This window comes from Manacus vitellinus, unplaced genomic scaffold (assembly GCF_001715985.3).
Source record: "Manacus vitellinus isolate BGI_N305 unplaced genomic scaffold, ASM171598v3 scaffold_28_pilon, whole genome shotgun sequence".
In the NCBI taxonomy this organism is placed as follows: Eukaryota; Metazoa; Chordata; class Aves; order Passeriformes; family Pipridae; genus Manacus; species Manacus vitellinus.
In genome coordinates this window covers 874,412-898,036 of record NW_021940122.1, presented here as the reverse complement: position 1 = coordinate 898,036, position 23,625 = coordinate 874,412, and the positions used below count along the sequence as shown (strand labels likewise).

At 37.9% G+C, this 23,625-nt stretch overlaps 1 protein-coding gene across 1 annotated transcript in view; it reads left to right on the top strand.

The window, feature by feature from the left end:
* Window positions 1-23,625, top strand: part of ALCAM (activated leukocyte cell adhesion molecule) — a 35,196-nt gene that overhangs the window by 7,674 nt on the left and 3,897 nt on the right. The window contains exons 5-14 of the mRNA XM_008932240.3: window positions 822-1,004; window positions 4,808-4,935; window positions 6,615-6,744; window positions 12,528-12,640; window positions 13,456-13,591; window positions 13,667-13,800; window positions 15,264-15,396; window positions 16,108-16,146; window positions 16,463-16,580; window positions 23,364-23,478. Coding sequence (XP_008930488.2) covers window positions 822-1,004; window positions 4,808-4,935; window positions 6,615-6,744; window positions 12,528-12,640; window positions 13,456-13,591; window positions 13,667-13,800; window positions 15,264-15,396; window positions 16,108-16,146; window positions 16,463-16,580; window positions 23,364-23,451 — 1,202 coding nt within the window. The 3' untranslated portion in view covers window positions 23,452-23,478. The remainder of the gene's footprint in view (window positions 1-821; window positions 1,005-4,807; window positions 4,936-6,614; window positions 6,745-12,527; window positions 12,641-13,455; window positions 13,592-13,666; window positions 13,801-15,263; window positions 15,397-16,107; window positions 16,147-16,462; window positions 16,581-23,363; window positions 23,479-23,625) is intronic.

Here is a 23,625-nt window from a genome sequence, read left to right as displayed (position 1 = left end):
GTCCCTGAATCCACAGACGGGTGTATGCGTGAAGAACTGTGTTTATAAGAGTTGCTTTGCCTTATTGTAATGTATTCTTCCTTTGAGAAAAACTGCTCATATGGAAAGATTTAGCTGGAAGGAAAATTTAGGCTTTTCTGAGTACTCAAGCTATGTCATATAATCTCTTTCAGTTCCAGTTTTAAAACCACATCATGGGGAGGAGGGTTATCTTTGTTAATGCTATTGCAAAGCTATTCTTGAGCCTATGTAACTAGTAAAAACCTGTATCTAATTTCCAACTTCCTTTAAGATATTAACTGTCTCAGTTTCAAACCTATCCAATACTCTGTTTTGGACCATGTAGATCATCATCTTGTACAGGTATTTATTTTCCAGGATATTTAAGAACAGCTTTTTTTTTTTCTTTTTTCAACTTTGAATTTGACAGACTGATCAGACCACAATATTTTATCTTCCATAAACTAGAGAGTGCTTAAAAGGTTAAGATATAAATATGATCCTACATTTTTTGACATAATTTTTGACGCCTTCTTTCAGTCTTACAAATTAAGCTGAGATTTGTATTTAAAAAGAAAAAACAGTTGGCAATTAGTTTTTGTTTGGATGTGATTTAAAACGTTCAGCATGTTATGAGTATGTTGTTGATAAAACATTCCTGGTGTAACTGGTATAACTAGCAGTACTAGAGGAAAACATTGTAATGTGCCATGTTGCTTGCATGTTTTTAGCCTGATCACAAATACAGAGCAGGAAACAAAATACAGGAAAAAGGTTACAAATTCTGTCTGTGTGACACCGAAACATTATTTCCTTTTCAGTTGTGGTTATAAATTTGCAGAAGATTGTGGACAAATCAACTGGACTCTTCACCATGACATCATCTCTTCAGTACATGCCAACAAAGGAAGATGCAGATGCCAAGTTTTCTTGCATTGTGACTTATTATGGACCATCTGGCCAGAAAACAATACAGTCTGAACCAATTGTCTTTGATGTTCACTGTAAGTTACTAAAAAGCATCTACTGCTGTACGAAGTCTACCTCGGGGTGGGGGAAAGCAATCAGAAGAGGTTTACAAAATTACAGAGACAATTACTGCTTGGCTGTTGAAATGGTTTCTTCAAAGTTGATTTGCATCAAGAAGGTCTGAGTACATTGTTTGTGTAATTATTATCTTGAGATTTACGTGAGATTTCTTTTTTGCTAACAGTGAAATACTGAATATCAACATTTCATTGACAAGAGGAAAGTAGTAACCATAAACAGTTACAGTGAAATGGGCTTTTGAGAACTTTAAGAGAAGTTATACTGGTTGATTACAGTGACTCTCTGTGACCCCTGAAATATGCAGTAAATGCATAATACAGTTTTTAGTAATTGTTACCCATGGAAATACCATAGATGTATCAAACCTGCAGACGCCTATTCCAGCACTTTAAAACTAGAGGCATTTCTTATTTTTCTGGGTTTACTGTAAAGTAAAAGTAGAGTAAACCTGTCCTCCTTTCCCCACCACTTACATGCACTAGGGTACTTCACCTGTTTGAGGGTGAGGCTCTTGCAGATTTCTGTGCTGCATGTGCTACCTGCAGTTGCAAGTCAGAACTGCCCGATATGAAGGGGAAAAAAAGGCTGCACACCTGCAGGAAAGTCACAGGCCATGTATAACGTGCCCTCTGTATTAAAGATTTAATGTTTGCTAGACTAGCTCTTCTAATCCTCCTCTGGTAACACATGATTTAATTATTTTCTCCAGTGTGCTGCTAATTAGTGAGTAGTGGGAGGCTGGCACACCCTTCAGTAGTGAAGAGGCGTCAAGTATGAACTTTGGCTTCAGAGTATGAGTTACCCAATTTTCTGAGTATTTTCATCTGCTGTAACTTCAGTTCCTTATTCTACTTAAATGCATCTTCAAATAAATTCATGAAATTCTTTGTTAATAGATGTCCAAGCTTCAACAGATGAGTTTTGTGACTGCTGTTAGTTGATGATAATGATGTGTCTGATTTTTTTTTTTATTTTTAATTTAGTTCAGTGATCCTAATTAGTTTCTTTCTCAATAAATGTGATTTTTTAATGAGTCAAATATAATGCAGATGAAAAAAACTAGCAGACTCCAACTCTTAAGAAATGGAAGTCTTTCAGCCTTTTTTTTTTTTTTTTTAGATTAACTGCAAAACTATCATGTTCTGCATCTCTAAAGCAAGTAGAGCAAAATCATAAAGACCTTCTGTTCATTCCTTGCAACTTAGTCATTTATCCTAAATAAATGTGGAGAGCATGCTTAAAACCATGCCTACACAAGATGTTTTTAAAGATATACCTATTCAGTCAAGATCTAAGAAATGTTTTCCTGTTTGGTTTGGGTTTTTATTTTATCTTTAGGTTTGGGTTAGTGCAGACTTTAGTACTCAAGTGTTTAATAGCTAGTTGACATCCTGGAAGCAGCCAGCCTCTGTAACTTAATATGAGAAGAAGAGTGAATTAGCACCTGCTGAGTTGGATGCTACTCGGAATAGGGTAATTTAGCTCGGCCAGCAGCAGTTAACAGCTCTGGTTTGCTGCTGCAGCAAGGAAGCTACCAAAAGGAACATGAGTACTACAAGAGAACTCTTGAAGCTGGGCAGTTAGATAGTATCTCAGATATCTAATTATCTAGGCTCCAGTTATGTTGGGTTGTGCTCAGCATTAATCCATGTAAAAAGATAGTGTTTGTCAGGCAGACTTTCCAGTCATGCCCTGTTGTTAAAGTGTCTGTCTTGTTATGGATAAACTGCTTTCCATAACAGATTAGAGCTTCCAGCGTTGGTATTTTCCTTGAAGTTGCACAGCGGCTGTGGCAGGTCTGGGATAGCAGCATTCATTTGCTAAATAACTGCCTTTTGGTGCTGGCTCCTAGAATTTTGCTTTTGTAGAAAGCAGAATCTTGGGTTTGCAGAAGCAGTAGGTAAAATGGGCCAATCAGTGATATGTGCCACTGAGAGGCAAGATACACCAGGCTGCTTCTGTATATTAGTGAAAGCAGGAGAGCACATTACTCTGCCAAGCAGCACTCAGCATTGCACTGGGCACCTTCTCTTCCTGTCATCAGGTTGCATCTTCCTCAAAAGAGTGACCTCTTCACCTTAGAGAACAGTTTAATTAGTCTTTTGGTATTTACTTCTGTGGATTTTTTTTTCCAGTTTGGAGAACTAAATTAAAAATTTGCTCCTGGTTGATTGCAGTAGATAGAAGTGTAAGATCCTCCTACAGAAAAGATTGGTGGTTTGCAAGAATGTCACTCTTGTTTAACTGTATCCATTTTTAATCCAATGCTGTTGTCTCTGTGGGAAAACCTGTTCAAAATTTAAATTCTAATGTCTTACTCTTTAAAAGTCCTCCCTTTTTAGTCTTGAGACAAAGCCTAAGCAATTCCAGGATATATGTAGACATCCTTTATGATAACTTTTCACATTTGGTCACCTTAGCACAAACTTGATGGAGGGACAAGTTTTGTAACAGCCCCTGAAACTGGGTTTTTTGGCCCAGCAGCCACCAAGAGGTGTGCATGTCATTCCTGGCCAGCTATTTCATTGCATCTGTTCTATTCCATACCAGCAGCAATGTTGGAATTCCATTTTCTAAGCAGGCAAAGTTGTGCTTCAGCTCTGAAGGTACTGAGGTGGAAGGTTTGGCTGTGGAAGGGAGCCGAGGCTATTGCATCTGAAGGAGGGAGGATGTGGCTTGTTGAAACAAACTACCCCTCCTTCTGTGAGGAGGGGTGGTGAAATGCTGTGCTCTGTTAGGGCTCTCAGCCCAAAAGGCCACAATCAAATGCAGCTCCTGTTATTGAGAAATCCCATAGCAGAAGACAGACATGATAAATGCCTTAAGGGTTGGAAGGGCTGTAGAGCACACGCTTCACTAAACACACAAAATCACCTGTCAGGCGAGGGTTTCTCTGCTGTGTAGATTTTTTTAGTGTCTGATAAGGTGCACTGTACTGTATCTTAATGCAAGACTGGCATCTTTGATGGAATTTTATTTATGCTTTAAAATTAACACAGCGAGAGTTATCTGCCCATATTGTTTTCTTTAATTTTGTTCACTTTACTTTGTTTTAGAAAAATTATATTTAGGCCTCTACTTAGAAAGAATAGCATCTGTTAAAAATACTCTATCTTTGCCTCAAAAAAAATTACAAAAGTAAAGTATAAGTTATAGTTCAACTTCACTGAACATGACAGAAGTACGTTACATTTACTGTTCTGTTGACTATGTTAAGGGTCCTATTATGTTCACCAAATTCATCTTTCTGAAAGCCTGTAGTGATCAGCATATAGAATAGTCTGCACGTAGTTGCTTAGTTCATATTTCTTTCTTTTTAATGCCAGAAGGCTATTATCTAGTACTATTACAAGGCATTGAGAGCTTCAGTTGTTTTTCTGATTGCTGCAGTCCTCCAAACAGGGAACTTCACAGAGGACAAGTTAATCCCTCATAATGAAATCACACCATGAAGTGGTTCATACTAATCAGGGCTTCTTTTGCTTTTAAGCACATGACATGGTTGTAATCATTGCTGTTTCAGTTACAGGTATTTTGGTGAAGAAAAATGAATTTTATGTCATATGACTTCTTTGCACTTAATCGGCAAAAATACAGAAAGATTAACTTCAAGTTCTTTTATAAAAAGATCTACACATGCGAATATCTTCTCCTGCAGGATGATAAAATTGCGTTCTCTTCGGCCATGAATATCATATGCATCGTTTTGCTGGGTGGATTATGCAGAAGCTATTAAATGTGTACATTATTTTCACAGATCCAACAGAGAAGGTGACTATTCAAGTGCTGTCACAAAGTAGGACCATTAAAGAAGGCGATAACATCACTCTGAAATGCTCAGGAAATGGCAACCCTCCTCCACAGGAGTTCCTGTTTTACATTCCAGTAAGTCCTGCCTTGCTGTCAGTGCATAGTGAAATATTCTGTATCATCCCTTCCTACAGACATTGCTACATGTCAGTGTATATGTGATTTTATAACAAATGAAGGAAGGAATTCAATGCGACAAACACTGACGACAGACATTGGCCATTATATCAGACTCTGAGAACGCCTCACCTCAGTTGGCAAAATATTTTTGAAAAAACGTTGCTCCTTCCCCACAGCCCACCTGAATTTTTCAGAAGTTAGACCCTACTAAAAATTACAAGGCTTCATTTCCCATCATTATATACTTTAATAAACAGCTTTAATGACAGCAGTTTAGCATCTTGAAGAAAACTATCTCATCTGTTGTCATAACAAAAATCCAGCAGTGAAAGTACAGGAAATTACCTTAGCTATTTTTTGGACTTTCATAGATGAATCTTTGTGCAATTTCTTTTCTTCAGTTAATGAATTGTTTGGTGGCATAAAACCACAAAAACTACTGTGTGTGACAGCACAGGAGAACAAATCTGCCAAATGTGTAAGACACAGACTGAGAAAAATAAAAGCTTTGTTACTATTAATCTTCTTAGTATTGATGAAATCCACAGACAGATGTGACTTTATATTCCAAGACTTCTGGCCCTGCTTCCCATGTCCTGCTTCTTGATCCTATATTATATCCCTTATTTGTTCCTACTGCAGTAGTGAGCAGAGCTGATCTTGAGAGAAGCCAAAAGAAGTGGCATGTTTTCAGGTATTTCAAAACCAACATGTCACCATTTGAGCATAATTGTCATCTACTCTGGACTCCTGGCATGTTTGAGTTGCTGAAGAGCAGCAAGGGAAACTGGGAGCTGAAATCCTCTTATCTCAGAACGGCCACTTAGTCATCCTAAGAACTCACTAAATGCCAGGAAGAAAGTGAATGGTATCTCTCCTTCCTCCAGTATCACAGTCAGTGAGCTAAACACCCAAGTTTGTCTTATCTTCTCCCTGGTACCCGATACTAGTCCTTTTTCTCAAGGAGAACTGGAGTTGGTGATTTCTTTGCAAGACTCATGGGTATTATAAATCTTTTTCTGGATTCAGAGATAGGAATTAGGGTATCAGTCTGTGCTTGTTTTAAAGCTGATCTGTCTGTCCATTGTAATCAGGGGGAAACTGGGGAACTGGACAGCCAGAAAGCAGCACTTGCTGACTAATTCAAAACACCAGTGTCTGTAGATAACTGCATAGAAAGTATTGTATATCCTAACAGGCTCTATATCATGATGTGGATAAAGCAAGGTTTGCTTGGGTCATTCAAGGTGTGTAATGCAGTACAGTTCACTTAATGATTTTTCCTCATCTGAATATATCATATCAGAATCAGATTTAAAACCACAAAATGTTCTGCTGCTTTGATTTCTGCAACACTTTTATTCGTAGACTGCATCTTTCTGCAAAACTTTCAAATTTTGTATTTTAATGTCCTCTACAAATGATTTAGTCATTCAGTTAAAAGAGTAAGCTTGTAGGTGTTTTTTCAGCTATGTTGTCATGCAGGAAGTAAACCTTACTATATTTAACAGGTAGTTCCACTTCAGTGTGTGTATTTTGGAGTATTTCATCATTCTTATAATAAAAAATCCTCAACAAAAATTAATGGTTTTAGCAGGCCCACATACAATAAATGTTTTGTTTTCCATCTGCAGGGAGAAACAGAAGGTATAAGGAGCTCAGATACTTACGTAATGACAGATGTCAGGCGGAATGCAACAGGAGAATACAAATGCTCTCTGACTGACAAAAGCATGGTGGATTCAACCACCATCACTGTGCACTGTAAGTCATTGCATTTTGCATTCCTGTCTAGGATACAAACTGATCTTGGACCTTCCAGAATGCCCTCTTTGCTTAGTTAGGTAGATTAGTTCAGTTGCTTACAGGAGAACTGAGTGAAGCAGTTGGTTTGAAGTAGTGTCTGGTCATTTTTCTTTATTCTAATGTATTTCTGTTTGAAAATCCTAACTTTCTGTATTCATTTGCCTAGATACAAATTCTCTTTATGTAACTTTTGTATAGTATATGATATTATTGCACTGTCACATACAGGGAGAATTTTGGTATTTTATATATCACTCATGTGAACATATACGTGGCAAATTATTTTCCTCCAGCTGTGCCTTAGAATGCACACAAACACCAAGCTGATCCACAGTGATATCACTGAAAGTCATTCTTCATAGCCAAGTTCGTATTTACCTCAATGAGGGTAACGTGTAAGGAGTGTAGAAAAGAGACTTAGGAAGTCATTTTGTTCACATAGGAAAAATTGCTTCTTTTACTTTTCCCAGAATCATGACAGCTACAGACCTCAGTAAATTTTCTTTAGCTGGATACTGGAGTATTTACTCATACTATCAGCAACACTTCAAAAGCAGCCATTGAACTGGTTGAACCACTGAAGCAATGGTTGCTTTTAATCTCTTTATGTGAGAAAACAAGAGCAGGAACTCTTTCAAACTGTGCTCTGCTATCACAGGCTGTGAAATGAGACTCAGGCTAGTGGTAGTAGGTTTTCCCTAAAAACACTGATGGTTTGTAGTCTTCACAGTAGCACAAATACCTTTAGTAGTTGACAGGTTCAGAGGGATCTGATAGATAATGAAGTTTAAAGGCTTCTGCAGTAGTTATGCTTTACATAAAAAGAAATTTCATGTTTGTATACTTGGTTTTGAATTTTTTTTTCTTGAAAGAGTTACAATACATGCATAATATCACATAATCACAGAATATGCTGAGTTGGAAGGGACCCACAAGGATCATTGAGCCCAACCCCTAGCCCTGCAGAGGACCATCCCCCAGAGTCACAACATGTGCCCAGGAGTAATATATCTGTACATGAATAATTACACTATTCCATTTAATGAATATTTTACCTTTAATATGATCATCCACTGTCATCCTTTTCTCCTTCCCCTTTTTGCCAAGAGTTGGGTGTGTAAGATCTGAAAAGAGCCCTGTACTACTGCCTTAACTACCCAATATCAAAAGTAGATTGCTGGTCTTTTGCTCTGGTATAACTGACCCTTTTATTTTACTCCAAGTGTCTACTTATACTTTGATAAATAGTTATTCTAAAGAATGGCTTCCTCAGCTCCAAGTGATTTATAACAAGCCAGTTTTCCTTTCTCTATTTTCTCTGCATGTTGGAAGAGCTTTAGTATGCCAGAGAAGCATGTATTTTCTTGGCACAAGTCTTTCCAGTGTTGGCAGCTAGTGCAGCTACTCAGAACTCATAGGTACACTCTAGCACCCTATTGCTTCTCTTCATTTAGGATTCATTTTGTTATGTTCTGTTTTTCCAAAATACCGCTACCTGCAATAAAACCGTTGTTTAACTGAGGCACAGTGGCCTGGAATAGTTCTGTAATTCCTGAATATCCAGACAATGCCCTGTCTTTAAGCTATTTTGGTGTCTTGCCTTATGCTGGTCTAAAGCATTTCTGCAGCATGTTTTTTCCTCCTTCAAATAATACTTACTAATGCCTATCAAATCCTTCTTTTTCTCCCTCTTTTGCTTTATTGCTTACCTTTCCACATATAGATGAATATTTCTGTCTATGCTGTTGCACCTGAAAAAGCCTTGATTAGGAGTCAGGGCTTTCCATTTCCTCACATCCAATCTCAGCATTTTAGCTTTTTTATTTTCTTTTTAAGAAACCCAAAACCATGAACACAACAAGAAGGCAGCAGTATAATAATTTTGGTTTTAATCTGGGAAACTATTTATAGTAATTCGTTATATTTTCAATGTAGTGTTTTTTCACAAACAGATTTTATTGAGCATTATAATTACACTGATTCCTTTCAGTGTCTAGGTAGGGAAATCTTCTTCCTGGTATGAAAAAACATTGTCCTGTCATAACCCTCAAGTATTTTTGTAGGAGAATATTCTGGCTGAATACTGAGCTCTTTTTTTTCCAAGGTGAATATAAATTATAAGACTCGCAGAAAGTTGAAAATTTACAGTAAAGCATCTGAGTTACCTGTAATGTTTAGGGAAATACTTTATTTATGAAGAAAATTGCAGGGGGGGCCGAAAGATTCTCTTACCTTATCCACAGAATATAAAGAACAAACTGGACAACTCAAGCTCTTGTCCCTCAGAGCAGGTTTTGTGCAGCCAGGTCCCAGTGTAAAGTCCAGCAGAACTGAGTGCTTGCAGTTGGCATGATGTGTCCCTCAAGAGAGGGAGCAACAGAACGGGATTTATGTTGTGAGTTTGGGTTTTTTTACACTGTGTTGTAATTTTTCTGCCGGCTCTGATCCTTGAATGAGTTCATCCAGGATCAGATAAGTAAAACTGGCAGAGGCCAGGAAGTAACAGGCCAGGGCAAAAGGTGTTTGCAACGACTTAAACAGATAGAGAAGCACACCCTGTGTGAGGCAAGGAAAGCAACTAACAATAGAGGACAGGTGTACCTTCCCTCAGTTATAAAGAAGCAACTCTTTCAGCCCACAGTCCCCTTTCATTACCTATTGCTATGGGGATTTGAACAACTTGGTCTAATGTTGATATGTCCCTGCCCATGGCAGGGGGACTGGATGTAGATGATCTTTTAGGTCCTTTCCAGCCTAAACCATTCTATGATTCTCTAATTGTTTCTGCATGTAGGACTCAGTATGGAGTAGATAGGTCTGTGGAACTTCTTCTTTGTGATGCTTTCCTTTCTGCTAAAATGTGTTTTCTGGGGAAATAGTTTTGCAAACCTTCCAGTAAATTAAAGGGTTTAGAAATTTAGCATTTATGTTTCTCTATAGATATTTTTATAGCCTTGTCTTGTCTTGTCTCTTCTTTCAGTAAAGTCATTGAAAATACAGGGGAAAATCACCTTTTGAATGTTACGTGGAAAAATCGATTCTCAGTATACTAGGAGAAGTTTCTGGTTTTCTGCTAGTATATTTATGGAGTTCAGACAACAGGGAAGTGTTGTGCATAGTTTTCCCAGCTGTAGCACAGTATTCCATCAGAAGTCTCTGTTAAATGCTGGGAGTCTGTCCTGTATGTGCCACAGAGTTTCAAAACTGAAACGTATGCTCCAATCTTCCCCACATTAATTCCATATCTCTCTCACATGATGTGGTAACGTGTGCAGAATGCACTATATGTCTCTTCCCTGCACTACTTGGTATGCAAAGGCAGCACTGAAATCAATGCAAGACTTCAAGTGAGACCACATTAAGAGCGAGCATATATTGAAAATGCTGCCTGATGAGAAGCTTGTTTCTGAAGAACATTTCAAAGCCAAACGGGAAATGTACAGAAAATTCTTGCAGAAAAGTTTTTCTTTCAATGAAAACAAAAATTTAATTTTGACAGTCTAATGTATGCAAGAAATATTTTCTCCTCATACTTCTGTACCAAGGAGAGATTACTTACTAATAGAGCATAAAAGTAGAGAGGTAAAAGTATCTATATCACATTTCTTTGTGAGCCCTACAGATAAACTGGCAGAATATTAATCCAAATCAAATTGCTCATGTAGAGTTCCTAGAGGGGATCCTATGTTAAACAGTAGCTTAATTCTGTACTTGCCTCATAAATCACCTTGCAAATTCTGCTCTGAGCTATGGAGTTCGTCTCATACAGTGTAAATTTTCCTAACTTCTTTAGCAACCAAGACCGCTGTGTGAGAGGGACTGTACTCTCAGTTATACCGCAAAAAGAGGCTGGGGGTGCACACGCATGCTACCCTGGAGGAGCACTGGGCTGAAGGATTGCTCTGGGCTCAGTGTCAGTGTTGCCTGAGATGAAGGCAAAAAATTTCAGGAGTTTCTGTTTCTTATGGTGTATGTGAGAGGAATGCCTCCTGTATGGTCTTTGGTGATCTCGGGTTTGAAGTGCTGTCCTGCTTCAGAGAACAAAGGGTTTAAGTAGATGTTGAAGGAAATTCACCTTGAGGGGGAAAAAAAAAAATCTTAGCTTTTTTCTTCAACAACCCCTCTGCCTTGGTAGATGTGCTTAAGAGTAACAGCAAGAAGAAACACATCCCGTACACCATTGGAATCTATACACTATCTCACTGGATGAGTCTTGTCTTTGTTTCTGTTTTTGTTTTCTGGAAGCCACAGTAACATTAGTTTGGTTGCGTTTACTACTTTCAGGAGGCAGAAGGAGAAATCCCCATAGGAATACAAGAAACAAGATGCCATTTTATCTCTTCATCAAGATCTTTGATTCATTTGCAGATGAACGTACAGTTCTTGTGGCCCCTTGGACTAGACATAAGGCTCGTAACAAAAATAATAATACGGACTAGTAGTACAGGATGAACCCTTGTTGTTCCCTCAAGTTCTACCTTTAATTACAGTGGTGTTCCCAGGGCAACCACTGAATGAAGCCAGTAGTGAAGTTCAGTGTTTTGTTATGGAAAACTCACTTTCCTGTAGCAACTGTGATTTTTGTCTGCAGCTTTTTTTCAACTCTGCTTAAAAACCGAAAGGATGCTTTGCAATCCTTTTTCAGCAAATTCTCTATTTGTGATGAAGTCATGTGTGCATTTGAGACTGCACATGTATGTGTGTGTGTGTATGTGCACTCATCTGTGATAGTCATTTGACCAGGCAACTTGGCTTTCAAGCAAGGCACTGTGAGAGGGGAAGCAAAACAGAGATTTAGCTTGGCAAACCCTTCTTTTTTTTCAGTTTGGGATTTTCTTTTTAAAAAAAAAACAAAAACAAAAAACAAAACAACCAAGCAAACAAAAAATATCACCAACATTGCCAGCCCACCAACTCCTTATACTAAGAAAAACCTAGAGCAGTGTTTCGTGACGTGTCTGTTACTGGCTCTCACCATGCCTTATGTCAAACACAGCTATCCATGACTGCAATTTCCCTGGAGCTTAAACATGTCAGGCAGAGTTTGGACTCTTTTGAGTTACACAAAAATAGCATTTTAAGTTACAAATGAGAACAAATAAATCAAGGGGCCTCATGTACAGCCCCCCAAACCTATAATTCAGATTTCTCACTTCAGTCAGTATCATGTCTCATGCACCCTCTGTTTGACCACTGTCATCCCCTCCAGATTCTGAGGATAAAAATAATCTTGTTTTATCAGATTAAAGGAAATTACCCCTTGTCCTCCTGTCTTTTTCTTGACACTTACTATTTAGGTTAACCTGTCCCCACCTGCACGAGTTCTCCCCTGAAGATGTATTTCCACCTGGCCCCATACCAAGCTACCCTCACAGGAGTCTGTGCTTCCCCTTCCAAGATGCACATACTGCTGTGTGAAGTACTTCTTCAGCTTCTTGTGCCTATTTTATCATTCTTTCAGCAGTACAAGGTGAAAAAATGTATCCATTTGTCTAGTGATTAGTGAGGTTTTGCTTTTCCTTTTAGCCTATAATTACAGCAAAAATATGAATGTTCTGCAATGCCTATTTTAGAATAATTCTCTCATCTCCCTTACTTGTAAAATTGACTTAGATTTTATTGAAGAAGTGAAATCTTGAATTTAATGAGTGCAATTAGTCACATTTTCTTTTCTTGGTAAGCCTTTGAAATGGGCCAGGCTTTCCGAGATTAACTTTTGACAAATGTTCTTTCTATCCCAGATTTGGATTTGCAGCTTACTCCTAGCGGAGAAGTCACAAAACAGATTGGAGAGGCCCTGCCTGTGTCATGCACAATTTCTTCTAGTAGAAATGCAACTGTGTTTTGGATAAAGGTCAGTAATTCATCTACTTCATGCTTCATCTGAGTATTCACCTCTTCATATTATTGCTGCTACTTCAGTGTTTTGAAAGGAAGGAAGGAAGTTGTTCATTGGGCTTTTTAAAGAATATTGTTAAAATGGGTCTTATGCATATGGCTAAAATGAGAGCTACTCACTCACAGTGATGACTGAAAATCAGTTATTGTAATTATCAGTTCAGTTTTCAAATATAAAGAAGTAATGCATACTGTAACACAAACATAACTTTTTTGAAATAGACTTCAGAAGGCCCTTTGAGAATCAGGGATTGGTGCATTGTTTTCTCGGAGTCAAGCTTGATCTTGTTTCCAATAAACATAATAAAAGGACAAAGCAGGCTGAGAGATCAGATGTTAGCACTGGGTGTTGAGTGGCTGGTACCAAATCTGCAGTGCTGGAAACTTAAAATAATAATGTCTGATGGTTGTTTATGAGCATATGTTGATCTCAGAAGCCTGGCCTAGAGTGGAGTTGCTTGCATTTCAAACAGTTTCTACCAGTAGTGGTTTTGGCTAATCTACTAGGAAAGCTCAGAGCTGGTAACTCTGCCCTTCTTTTGAAAGCAAAGTTGTTCAAGAAGAAGGGAGGTGACTTGAATAAATCTCCAGTAGTTTCCACTTTTCATGCTGTATATTGAAATATAATTATTAATGGGGAAACACCTTAAGAGTAAAGCTCCAATTTGCCAAAGCATGCAAAAACTTCTGTTGAAAGTAGTCATATTTTTAATTTAGGGATTAATGTATCGTGAGTTAATCTCTGTCACTTCTAACTCCTTACTTTATCAGGACAATACCAGAATGCAAACAAGTCCATCATTTTCAAGTCTTCAGTATCAAGATGCTGGAAACTACGTCTGCGAAACTACTCTACAGGAGGTCGAAGGATTAAGGAAAAGACAGACACTTAAACTTATTGTGGAAGGTAAGTGAGCAGATAGTTATGATGATTAATTGTTCTTTTTAAACAAAAGGATTAACTGTAATATTGTTCTTGTAGGAAAACCTCAAATCAAAATGACGAAGAAAACCAACACAAATAAAATGTCTAAAACAATTATCTGCCATGTGGAAGGTTTCCCCAAACCAGCAGTGCAGTGGACAGTTACTGGTACTGGAAGCATCATAAATAAAGCAAGTATCTTTCTTATTACTTTATTCACCAAAAGATAGTGTGCAAATTAAAATCAAGGAACATTTTTCAGGTAGCAAGATTGAAGAAAATAAGTCTCTTTCATTTATCTAAGAGAAGGTTAAGTGGTAGCTGTAGCTACATGGTCCTTACAAGGATGATTTTTTTATGATAAAGGTTTTTTGAATAGAGCAGGTGAAGAGGCAAAGGAGATTCACTGGCTACAAGCCAAAACTGGAAGGAAAAGGTTACAAATGAAATATGCATTTTTTTAAGTGAGGGTACTTAGTCTAATGTGCTGATTTTGCCATTGCATAAAGACTTTGCAAATATTAGTGGAACTACAGAACTTATATTAGAAAGCAAATGGGTACTTCCTGTAGGCATTAACTGGGTGAAATGCAATGAAATGTGGCATGTATGAGTCAGAAATTACATTCAGTATCGTTCCTTATGGGGTTTGCAGCTTTTATCCTAATTTTTATAGTTGCTTTTGTATGGTTATGCCTGTTGTTTCTCACTGGAAACAGAAGGGTAATGCATTCATCCTGAGGGATAAATAAGAAGTACCCATATATAGCAGGGAAAATACCTGGAAAACAACCAAACTGAAGTATTTTGGTATTGATTACCGCATCCCATGCAAAGCATTGCTATGTTTTGCCTTAGCAGGAAGAATAAATGAGACCTCTCTACAGACATTCAGTGACTGGAAGTACAATGCACAGTGCTCCTGTAGATTTCATTTTCAAATGAAATCTCATATATTTTCAAATAGGTTTTGCTTTAAGCCTACAGAAATTATGTATAGCTGTCAAAATGTGTCCATTTACTTGAAGCTATAGGGCAGGATTTGTCGTGAAGCTATACAAATAATGATTGAAAATAATTTTCTCTGGATGTTGCATTAATCCAAGAATGATGTACAGCAAATTTAAGGAACAACACATCACTATTACAGTACAGATACTACAGGTGCTACTAAATACACGTAGCTTGGCAAAATAATGCTTAGTGTGGAAACAACTTGGAAAGCTGAAAAGTGGAAAACTTAGAACAATTCTTTTCCTTATAAAGATATAAATGAAAAATAGCAAAATGGAAAGAAAGGATAGCTTAGAAGTTTGGGTTTTTCTTGAAGAATTTTATCACTTGGAATATTTTTTGAATAGTTGAAAGAAAAGCAAATACAGAATGTGGTTACCTTTCTTTAAAAAAGCCTCTTTATCATTGATCTTCCAGTGCACACTATACTATCTATAACTAGATATGTTGCCAAATTGTTTTCTTTCAAATATTCACATTACCATTTAATAAAATAATGCATATTTCAATTGTTTGGAAAAAGTGAAGTATTTGTTGAAAGACATTTCCCTCTGAATATTTTCAATGTGTAATACAGGTAGTGCATGTATTGTTTTTTGCTTTCTTAAAGGATACTAATCTTCATTTTTTACTTTTTCAGACAGAGGAAACAAAATATGTTAATGGGAAATTTGCCAGTAAAATTATAATTGCTCCTGAGGAAAATGTGACTTTAACTTGCATTGCAGAAAATGAGCTAGAAAGGACTGTGACCTCCATGAATGTCTCTGCTAGTGAGTGTCCTATAAATAAAGATCATTTCCTTAAAGTTATAGTTTCTCATAAAGTACCCACACATCTCACTCAAATGAAGAGTAGGTCTGCTTAGTAATGTTGATACTAAGATATTTAACCTTTTTGTCTTAAGTCAAGCAATTGTAAATCCACTCTGGATCAGTAGTACATAAAATTTATTGATAGCTTTCTAGATGAAGTGACTTAGTCTTCATGACTTTCTTGGCTAGCTATCTATTTACAACAGTAAACAATATAACAAAATAATATTACAACATAATAGTACAAAATATTGCAAAATAATACTTTATTAACAAGAGAGAAGTCTTTATTTATTACTAAATTAACATAATGTTTTAGTCTCCAAATTCCAGTTTATTACTACTGGTATGACTTGACTAACAACAGAAATCAGCCATACTGGGCTTTAATCAGATGCCACTTTTCAATGATGAAAGGTAGTGAAAAGCTACAGTTTGTGGAAGGGTAGCACACTTTAATATCACAGATTTTGAATAAGATTCTTCAACTGGATATATTATATTACAAAGGAAACAAACACTTTTGTTTAAAGATGAGATTAATTACCTTGTTTGGCAAACACTGTATTAAGTTTCAGTTTCTGTCATTGCAGTAAATAGGCAATTAAAGGTGATGTTCAGGTCTAATACATTTTGTCTTTAATTTAATTTTAACATTTTTCATTTCAGTAAGTATTCCAGAATATGATGAGCCAGAGGATAGAACTGGTATGTATGGTTTTCTGTCTCTATAACCCTTTCTTTTGATTGTCTTAGTTCAAGACCTACATAGTGTCAGTGCACAATTTCTGCAGTCCCTCAAAGGTGGACTTAATTTGAAATAGCTTGTGCCATGATTGACTAAGACGTGATTTTCTTGAAGCTTAAAAGATGAAAGTACATTTAAAGAACAATGCCTACATTTTTTGTTTTATTTATTTTGACTTGCTGACCCCTTTTCCTGTTTCTGATGAAAATTCTTTAGAACTGGTGTAATGTTTTACTTTGTCATAAGTCATCTCTAAACTTTTCTTCTTTGCTTCAGATGACAATAGCGAAAAGGTTAATGACCAGGCAAAGCTAATAGTGGGAATTGTGGTCGGTCTTCTGCTGGTTGCCCTGGTTGCAGGTGTTGTCTACTGGCTCTATGTGAAGAAATCAAAGTAAGAATTTATGGAAAACTTCATAATAAATTCGAAAAAGAATAACCATAGGCAGAAGTGTACGTTCACCTGTTTTCCTTCCTGCAGCATTCCAGTAGTCATGGGCGGGGAAAAGCTGTTACAGTACGTGCTCTTAATAGAAAAAGGAAACTTGATACCTCTGGTTGGCTTGTCCTAATGCATAACAGGACTGATCTCCTGGAGGTGGGGGTCTAAGATTTTCAAAGATTGTAGCTGTAATGAGGTTGTCTTTCCTGACAGCCAAGTCTGTGCTGGCTCTTGCATTTAAACATAGCACCTACTACTTAATTATGGAACTTGATGTGTGGGAGTCTGTGTGGCTTTGCTGGTGCTAGAAACTGTCTTCATCATTTGCTTTAAATATTGAATAACTTACAGAATAAGACTAAACCATCTCAGGGAGAAGAGTTGTTTTGTTCAAGGGTACTTTGAGATCTCTGAAGTAAAACTGGTAAAGGTAGAGCTTGTGTTGCTGAAAAGTCTGGAAGCTATCATCCAAATCAATATGCTTTAGCCATCCTAGGCATAGAATGGGATTTGCCAGTGAGGCCTGCTTGCTTTCAAGTTTCTTTGTTATCGCAGGCTCACTTCAGAAAATAAATTGGATGATCTCAGGAAGTGACCACGTTTCTGCATCCTTTTGAAGCTGGTCATGACTGCATGCCATTTGGCCTTATCCCTGTACAGTTGTCTCCAGGGAGAACTGAGGGCAGGCTTGCTTTCTGAAGGGCTCCTTACAGCTGCTTCTTATCAGGGGAGATTAGGGTAGTTATGCATAACATGCACAAATCAGTACAGGTGTAAAAGTAGTCTTAAAGTTCAATTGTTCTTTCTGTGGCCTTTCATTAAAATTAGATCAAATTAGATCTAAAATATACCAGTTGGATTTTACTATGAACAAATGTGTTTTCATTTATGTTATCCTTTTTTTAGAGAATACATAAGGACTTTACTTCAGCCATAACTGATCAGATTTTGGAAGTTTTTCAAATACAGAATTGTTACAAATCACCCAAGCACAGAACCACGCTCAGATATAATACATGGAGGGGGGTTTTGCAAAGCTTATGCTTCTTTTGGTAAAAATTAAAAAGGATAACATACACTGCTCTTCCACTCACATTTTGCTACTATTGTGATAATGTCTAGAATAATTTTCTTTTTTTTGTTCCTTTTTGAATATGTGAATGTGGAATCATAAAACTGGTTCACTGGTTTGGGTTTTTGGGGTATAAGGAGGGCAGAGAAGGTAAAATAAGTAACTTTTCTTGTACCATTATGTAGTATGGGGAGAGCTAACAGGAATTGTAGAATATAGCATGAGTTTATTAACTAAAATAACTTTTTCTGCTTCAGAGATAACATACAGCATATTCTAAATGGACAACACTTACTTTCCTCAAGCTTAGAGGAAAAATTAAAACTAGAATTGATTAGAGAGGTTCACTGGAAAAAAACCCCAAACCTTTATAGTTATATAATAGTCTCCATATTTGATATATGGTTACTGGCTTCTAAAACCCTTAATTGATGCATCATCATTGAGAGTCTCCTGTTTTCAGGATATTTAAGTTGATCTAGTGTTATACTCCCTGCTTTCTGTACACCATACTTGCAAGAGGAAGCAGAGTGCCAGTACCTATTCTGTCATTATGACAGTTTTCATTATGACTTAGAGCCTAGAAGTCAAAGTAGACCACATAAAAAGCACCTTACGCCTCTAGACACAACCTGTGTCTAATCACAACCCCTCCATCTCCATACAGGCCAGCAGTTCATAGTTATTTTTTAAGCCCACCCTTGAACAGTAACTCAACTAATCTCTATCCCCAAAGTGACGCCAAAGGAAAGTCTGAGAAGGCAGCAGCACAGAACTTTGCAAGTCTGCCGAGGCAAGAAAAACATTACTTTTTTGTTATTGGTGTTGTGGTTTGTACAATATTCTATTGTCTTGTCATCCACACTAAGTAGGAATTATACTTGTAGCCTTGGAATATGTTCACAATAAATCACTTGTACAGTTATTCACTGCATCCGCTCCACTTGATGGAAAAACTGATTATAGCCACATATTCTTTTCAGTATGAATATTATCCCATAAATAAGGGACTCATCTGTATTCCACATTCTGCAACCCCCTCTTAAATAAAGAGTTGAGGCTACCTACCCCAGCATGCCTTGCCTTGTTTCTCCTTCATCTGAGCAGAAGGCCGAACACTTGTTCTCTGCAGATTTCTCCTTTTTCCAAAAAGGATGTCTTAAACTAATCTGCACTGAACAGAATATATCTTAGCTCTTCAGCATATTTCTAAAATTTTTGTGTCAGACCTCAGTTGAGTGATTCTAGGAGACCCATCTTCAGTAGATCCTTCATCTATGAATTTTCACCTTGCCAGAAACAGCTGAGGCTACAGCAGAAATTAAAGATTGGAATGGAAATAGTGCACTCAGCACCCTGTACCCTTGCTCTCTGGTCATGGCAGTTCTGCATGTAGATCAGACCTTTGCCCCATTTTTGTGCCTGAGGTTTGGAGATGCACAAATCTCAAGTCACATGAGGCTGGATTGAGGTTAAAGTGGTTTAAAATCTGGTGAAGGAAAGTTCAGCTGGGCAAGCTGACGCACAGCAGCAGTCTTAAGATTGTTCATACTCGGAGCACACCAAACTCTTCAAATACTTCCTAGATCCCAGTAGTCAAAACTGTTTCTCTGAAACTGAACACTTGAAGCATAGCAATAAAACTATCAGCCTTTCTGATATTTTATAAGAAACAAGCATATGAATCCAAATATGTAGGAAACTTGCTGTATGTTATGAAAAAGACTCATTTGTATTGGGTTTTGTGCAGTTCTCTTCCAGGGAAAAGACATAGTTACATGATACAAATCCTCTGTAAAAGGCCACCACATAAATTAAAAAATTGTCACCAATTTCTTGGTGACTGGAACATTTTTCTAATATCTCTGTCTTTTTCCTTGCTGATGGACATTTGAAAATAATTGGAGGAAGTGCAAGGCAAGACTGGGGTAAATAGGAGGAGATTGCCGATAGTCCCAATTTGAATGTAGAAGATCATCAGCTCCTAGAAATTTTTTTGCATCAGTGCAGTTGAGTGTCTGATGTGCCTTTCAAAATGGATGCAAGCTTTAATGAAATTCTTGGCTCTTGCTTCAGCATGCAGAACTACACTGATGTCTGTCCTCTTACCTGTCACTGTCTCAAGCTTGGGTAACAAGGAAAAACAGCACTGCCTCCTGTCTTCCTTAAACATTGTTGAGGGCAAGGCCTGGACTTGCAAGATGAAAAGAAATCAGAAATTAAAACCCTACAACAATTTTCGGGACACCTATATGCAGTCTGTATTTACAGTACAACAGGCAAAACAATTGACATGGAAAATGTATCTGAACAAAATCTATTAAAATAGCAGCCTCTCAAAATGCACACATTCCAAAGAAAGCTAAAAATCTCACTTAAGTATTACTTGCAAAGAGATTTTGATTAGGAATCCCTGAGGATAATTATTTTCCTGAAGAGCAAGCATAGATATGTGTAAAGTATGAGTCATAATTTTAGCTCAGAATGATTCATGTTTTACAAATTAATTTAAAAAAAAAAAAGAATAACTAAAGCCAACTTCTCACTCCTCAGAACAACAGGGCCAGAGCACAGGAAGGTGTGGGCTTTGTTTGTGGAGCTGCAGATAATGTTACAGTGTGAGAGAGTCCTCCAGGCCTGGGCAGAGTGGGCTGTCTACCCTTTCTGGCAAATCCTCAGGAATATTTCTGTCCTTTCAGACTACATTCCCCAGCTGCTCAGATATCATCAAGAAGTTGCTCTTGAGTTGCAGATGGAGTGAGCTGACAGGAGTTAATGCACGAAGAGTAAGGAACAACTGTTGTTGAATGCTAAGCTGGCAAAGGACCATTTGTCCTGCGCCTCAATCACCTCAGGAAGTGATGGAAACCACATTTTGAGACATTTCTGTTACAAACCCAAGCCACGTCTGTCAAGCCCTGAGGATTGGTGCCATGCCAGTCGGCTGTTCCTCTGCTGTTGGCAGAGCACTGCCAGTGGATCACACTGCTGCAACTTAGCACAAAATTACTCTTGTGTCTTTTAACGACACTATTTAAATAGCACTAAAAAAGGCAGCAGTATTGTTTGTGCTAAGGTGGTTAATCTGCCTAGATATTGCTATCTGGGGAACAACAAAAAAAAAGGGTCAGCAAGATCACTGAACCATCATAAATAAACAGCTGCATTTCAGTCTCGGGCATTGAGAATCGAAATCCATCTGATTGTCAGACATGAAAAACTGCTGCTACTCTCATTTCAAGAAAGTGGTTTAGAACATCCTCAAAAAGAGTTCTGGCTCTCCTGCCTCTTTCAAAGTCACAGTGTTGCCCTTTAGGTCTCCCATTTTCGCTCCTTGTGGCTTTAGGAAAATAGGTGACATTTAGTTTCATTGAATGCAGAACTAAAATAGAGCACTTTAAAACTCAAAACCTGATCTCATTGCAGCATCTCCTAGCTTTAATCACCGAATAATTTTAACCTAATCAAAGACCAGTAATGCTGGTTACAGTTCCGTCTGCTGTTAAGTGTCAGGTCATATGAGATTCAGTCTGCTTTGGTCGCTGTAAAACTCTTGATAAGAGGCCAAATAAAAAGGATCACACTGAGCCATGCCAATAGTCTATCCAGTCTCCCAGAGCAGACATAAGTAGACATGAGGACAGACGTGCAGGATCCTGCTTTCTTGCCTCCAACTCATTTCAGCTCAGGTAATTGCCTGAGTCCAGATTCTTTCAGCTTTTCATCTCTTTCCCTGTTGTCTCCAATTTTGTGTGACTTTAATATGGAAAAGACTCATTAGCTGCATGACAAGCCAAATTATGTGCTCAGCCTAAACCAAACATTTTTTTAAATTTAAATTAAAAACTTTTTTAATTTTCAAGGGATTTTTTTTTTTGAGGGGTTGTTTCTTTTTTGTGAGGATTAAAGAGATTTGTGAAAGGTTATTAAGAAGGTCAGTTATCACAGAAGGTCAGTCTCTACTGAAGCACTGAATTTTTTCTTCATTGCATTTCATATCCTTTCCTTTTAATGCATATCACGTGTTTCAGGTTTTGAATACCAGAAAAAAGTAGAATGTTATTGCACAATAGAAATTTACCACTGTAGAATAAGTTACTAATACTATCTCAGCACGAAATTCAATTTGCCTGCAGTAAAGAGGAGTCCAGATCTTTGCAGTAAGTAGGTTTTCAACACCAACACCTTTCTATCAATTACACAAATATAATAGAGGCACTCTAAAACCAATCGTAAAAGGCAAATGCAGTTTTGAAGCATTAAAACTTAGAGCCATTCAGGAGATAACCTCTAAAACAAAAAACATTTTAGAATGGTGCCATTCAGTGTAGTCTCTGCGCTCTGGGATCCAGAATCCCATGCTCTCCTGGCACTCCACCTCAAGAGCTGCTCCCCAGCCCAGAAAGCAGCATTTCAGCACCACTCCCAGAGGTGTTGGGGGTTAGGTGCATTTGCACCCCATCGGAAGCCTTTCAGAGACAAAGACTAAACTGTCTGTACCACTCAAGGGTACTTCAGCTCAGGGCACACACAGTTCGTAGCCCCTGCTCACGGCCTCTGCTCAGATGGAGGATGTGCACAGAAACACTCCACCAGCAAAAGTTCAGATCAGCGGTTTGGGGAGGTACATACCTGCATGGTGTCAGCGTGACGTGTCACAGTATCCTGCTAACCTGTGTCTTCATTGTATTTTGCAAGTCAGCGTCACTGCGGGCCTTTACCCTGAAGCAAGGGCGAGCATATGCATGAATCTGTCACAACAGACCTCACTTTTCTGTAGGGGAAACAAATTATCTGTAGAGAAAATGCGTATACGATAATCTGCTTTGACACAAGGGATTTACTTTGTCCCACTCAAACACATTTGCCCATTTACATTTTAAAAATTGTGGCCTTCAAAATGTTATCGCAGCACTGCAGGAATCTTTCACCTTGGCAGACAGTGAGGCTTCTCACAGATTAAATGAATGGCATAGTGGTTTTATTGTGCTAAGCTAAACTAAGCACTTAACTCATTAATTCATCTCCACTACTTGCATTAAGGAAGACCTGCTATTTTAAATGAGGCATACCTCTTCCCCCCCCCCCCAAACATCTACACAATTTCATCTTTGCCCAAAGCTTGTCAGTCACAGCTAGCACAGATCTAGAAACCAGAGTGTGATTTTTTTTTCAGTGTTGCCAGAATTTTTATGAATTTCTTCACATTTAAAGAGCTTCCGTTTGGCATGGGCTCTGTAAGTCATTTACTACAAGTACACAAAAGATTGCTGTGTTGATCAAGATATCTTAGCCACACTTGTAACATTTTTAGTATGCCTTAAAGCAAACTCTTGTTTTTTGAAACAAGCTACACAATTACTTTGTCAGGAAACATGGATCTCCACAACTGGTTTAACCTTGCTAAATGTCTGCTAGCTCAGGATAATTCTGAATTCCTCAAGAGGTAAATCAAACACACAGAGCCCTACTGCAATACTTCCTGTGGTACCAACACCAGTGGGGGATCTGGTGCTGTTGGCCTATTTACAGACATATGCAAACCTGCTGAGAACAGAACCTGTCACAGTTTTCCGTTCGAGGGGAGGAGGCAGTGTCATTAATGTGAGGATGGAACAAAACGCTGTAGACGTGCAAAAATGACCTTCTTTTTTACATTATAGGACAGCATCAAAACATGTAGACAAAGATCTTGGAAATATAGAAGAAAACAAAAAACTAGAGGAAAACAATCATAAATCTGAAACTTAAGAGAAAATGTGTCAGTCGTCATTCCAGGTAAGTGTTTAATATTGCAGAATTTAACATCCCTTTGTCCACCATTTGTGGAATCTGTTGCTCACCTTCCAGAGATGAGGCAGAGGGGTCACTTTGAGTGGTGTAGTATCAGGACAGACAGACTCAAGCTTCTGGCCAGTTAAGAAT